Genomic DNA, 3685 nt, shown 5'->3' with positions numbered 1-3685 from the left:
GCCCCGGGGGCTGCACCCCCACGCCCAATCCGAACCTCTATCCAGGGGCTGCTCCCCCCCGCCAGAACCCTCCCAGCCCCGATCCGGACCTTCCTGCAGGTTGACGGAGCTTCCCAAATCTGGCCTCATCCCCCATTCCCAGGGTCCCTGACCCAGCACCGCGGGCATCCACCAGACCTTTCCTCTCCAGCCCCAGCCACACACAGGCAGGCTCTGCCTGCCCCCAGCAGCTGCTGCCCCATTGCTGGGTCCCCGATGGTCCCCCTGGCCCTAGGCCAGATAGGGAACCTTGCCACAGTGAGAGAAGGGGCAAGCTGAGCCAGGTGATGGCCCAGGCAGCCCCTTCTCCAGTGCTGCAAAGCCCCTGCGATGCCCAGAACCTCTGCTGGCTCAGGGTGTTTGGGGGAGGCTCAGGGCAGTCCGTGACCCAGCCCCTGGGTCACCCAGGCCAGTGGGTGCCCCAGGTACCGTGGGTGCAGGAACAACTCTTGGCCCACTTGGATGAAAAATCCAAAGCCCTCAGGTCTCTTTTTTCCTCTCCGGCCACCTTGGGTGCTATCTGTGACAAGGTGGGATGCGGGGGAGAGTGGGCCAAGCAGGGAGGGGTTGGGAGGCTGCAGTGCCCCTGGGCTGAGCCTGTCCCCTGCCCCCACTCCCCCCTCCCACCACTTGGCCAGTATGGCTGGAGCAGCACAGGGAGGGGGGGACAGCAGCATTTGTGGTGGGGAGGAGGGAAATCGTGTCAAAATGTCACCACTTCACAAGCAGAAACTGTTTGTCTCAAGGTGGCATTTTTAGGCAGATGTGAGCATTTACCAGCCCTGCCATCCCCTCGCTCCGCAGAGGTGCTGAGCTCCAGGGCCCCACAGTGCTTGGGCCAGGTTAGTGGCAGAGTCCCCTGGGGCAGGCAGTGCCCAAACTGGGGAGCTGCAGCCAAACCTTGAGAAGAGGCAGGAGCCAGGGGCTGCTCCCAGGGGCTGTGTGCCAGCGTGGCTCCGCCAGTGATGCCGCTGGCAGCGGCTGCACCTGGGGCGTTTCGGACCCTGCAGTCCCCAAGGTCCGAGCATTGCTGGGGCTGCAGATCTGCCGCTGCTCGGCCAGTTAGCTGAGCCTCTTCTGCTGCGCCAAGGAAGCTTTCCTCCTACATGCTCCAGGGGAGAACCTTCATCCTCCTCTCCAGCTGAGGAGGACTTTGTTCATGGCTATGTGACAGGCAGAGGCCTGACTTAACTCCTTGTTACCCTGGCCTCTCACAGCCCTCCTCCCAAAGGTACACCTCTCTAATGCAGCTCCTGGAGGGGGAATTTCTCCCTTTTGCTCTTAGCCAGGACCAGTCTTGGGTACTCTCTGCTGCCTGTCTCCAATTAAGGGAAAACCCCATTGGATCATTTTGGGGTGGCTGTTGTGGCCATTAGTATCTGGTAAGAATGCACATAAGCCCCTCCAGGATGAATGCCGCTCCTCTGAGAGGAGGTAGGAACAAAGGTGTGTTGATAGGAACAAAAACCCCAAGGGGGTCCCAGCTCCCAGCATCATCCTCTGCTTGTGATAATGGGGTTGTAGCTCCAAGAACAGTGGGACCCACCTGGGCATCGACCTGGCGGAGTTATGGGGCAGCATGCAGCCGCATCAGCAGCGTGCTCAAAGCTCCCTTTGTGTCCGGACATCTCCAGCTAATTCCTCTCCATCACAGCCACATGCCTGGCAATGTGGTGAGCGAATGTCTCTCGCATTGTTCTTTGAAATTATCATTATAGACTGACAGAAGGAGACAAACTGGCAGGCTAAGATGCATTCACAAAAATATCCCCTCCAAGGTCAGTTTAAATAAGTCTCCATCATCGTTGGGAGTGCTGCGTGGGAGAGCTCATGTCAGCTCCACGCCACGGCCGGTGCGGAGGTGGGCTTTGCTGCTCTCCTGCCACATTGCCTTGGCCCCTGGCAAGGTGTCACAACCCCAGGTGCGCTCCTGGGCACCTCCTCATTCACGCCAGGTGAGCCCACGGCTTAGAGCGGGATGTTGTGTCCCCCAAGCCCCTCAAGCCATGAGTCTATGCCAGGCAGGCTATGGATGTTTGCTCAGCAGCTCAAGCTGGGGCTGGCAATTGAACCCAGGAGGGACCCTCCCCACCTTCCCGCTCCAGCACTGGCACAGAGCCTGGCTGCCATGCATGAGGCCATCGTGCACTGTGCCCTGTCCCCACCACAGCCCTGGCACCCATCCCCAAATGCCATGCCAGGGGACACGGCGGGCAGGGGCTTTGCTGGCAGGGGGATGGGCAAAACGTGGGCACGTGGCACTCAGGCTGTGGCAGGCGAGGCAGGGAGCTGCCGGGATTACAGCGGAAGAAGGAAAGGGTCCCGGGGTCAGCACGCTGACTCGGCACTGGAGTGGATGCAGCAGGGGCCCAGCCACTTCCCCTGGCAGCTGGCAATCTCCACAGGGTGCTGAAACGTGTCTGCAGACCCCCGGTGCTGGCAGGCAGCTAACCTGCCGCCTCTGCCCCGCAGGCTGGTCTCAGGGCGGGAGGAGATTAAAGCTGCTTCCCGACGCTCGCCCCAGCCCATGTCACCTTCTGATTTCCTGGACAAGCTTATGGGACGAACGTCAAGGTATGACGCCCGGATTCGACCCAACTTCAAAGGTAAGGGGAGGACGTGGGGCTCCCAAACCTGGCAGCGACCCATGCTTATGGCTGCCCAAAACCAGGGAACAGGCAGCTATGGGTTTGGGGGAAGGACCCTGACCCACGTCCCTCTGTCCCACCACCCTCCCTAGAGTCCCAACTGCCCCTAGGATCACAGCCGCCCTGTGTGTGCCTGCTTTGCCTGGCAGCATGGGTGGCTGCAGTGCTGGCAGGGTGTGCTGGAGCTCACCTCAGCACGCTCTGCGGGTGACCCCAGCGGGCAGGGGGATGCTCGTGTGCATTCACCTGCACAGTGCGTGCAGGAAGCAGCATCCCCACATGTGCCTGTGCATTGCATGTGTCTCCCTGGCCAGTGGTGAGAGGAGGCTTCACGCTGTTTTCCAGGTCCGCCTGTCAACGTGACGTGCAACATCTTCATCAACAGCTTCGGCTCCGTCACTGAGACCACCATGGTGAGGGTTTTGCCAGTGCAACGAGCTCCTCTCCCAGCGCCTCGGGGCTGGCAGTGGCTCTGCCAGGGAGCATGTGGGTCCCAGTGCTCAAACCTGTGGCCATGCTTGCAGGGGTCCTGTGAGCCCTTCTCTGGAGCCATGGCACTGCAGTGGGGACATGCAGAACCACAGCAAATGGCTGTGGCTTTTCTGGGGTCAGCTAACCAGAGCTTGGCTGTGTGGGCCACATTCCCCTGTGTTTGAGCTGGGAGAAACACCCCAAAGGGTCGGAGCGAGGCAGCCGGCGGTAGCTCCCTGCTGTTCACAGGCTCAGTAGGTGCTGTACAATGCAAGCGAGTTCTGCATCCCCAGCCTCCTTGGGTGCACAAGGAACTTCTCTGAGGAAGCCACAGGGCTAAAAATTCTCTATTTGAGCTGCTGCAAAGCCTTAATACCATCAACTCCCAACAGGGCCACAGACCCCTGTGAGGAATGCTGTAGGCAGCAGCTAGTGGTCCTCCTCCTCCTCCTGTTGGCTGCTGTGGCTCTGGGGTTTTAATTTCCCCTAGCTACCAATAGCATGGGAAGGCTCCTGAGCCCCCCCTG

General features: G+C 60.4%; 1 protein-coding gene across 1 annotated transcript in view; it reads left to right on the top strand.

Annotated features, from left to right (window-relative positions):
• The first annotated feature begins 2566 nt into the window (after positions 1 to 2566).
• The window catches only part of LOC104135422 (glycine receptor subunit alpha-4), a 9227-nt gene continuing 8108 nt past the window's right edge, over positions 2567 to 3685 (top strand). The window contains exons 1-2 of the mRNA XM_035888800.1: positions 2567 to 2645; positions 3033 to 3100. Of these exons, the coding sequence (XP_035744693.1) occupies positions 2567 to 2645; positions 3033 to 3100 (147 nt within the window). The remainder of the gene's footprint in view (positions 2646 to 3032; positions 3101 to 3685) is intronic.

This window comes from Egretta garzetta, unplaced genomic scaffold (genome assembly GCF_000687185.1).
Source record: "Egretta garzetta isolate BGI_Z169 unplaced genomic scaffold, ASM68718v1 scaffold1021, whole genome shotgun sequence".
Classification (NCBI taxonomy): domain Eukaryota; kingdom Metazoa; phylum Chordata; class Aves; order Pelecaniformes; family Ardeidae; genus Egretta; species Egretta garzetta.
This window is presented reverse-complemented; position numbering and strand designations above follow the sequence as displayed.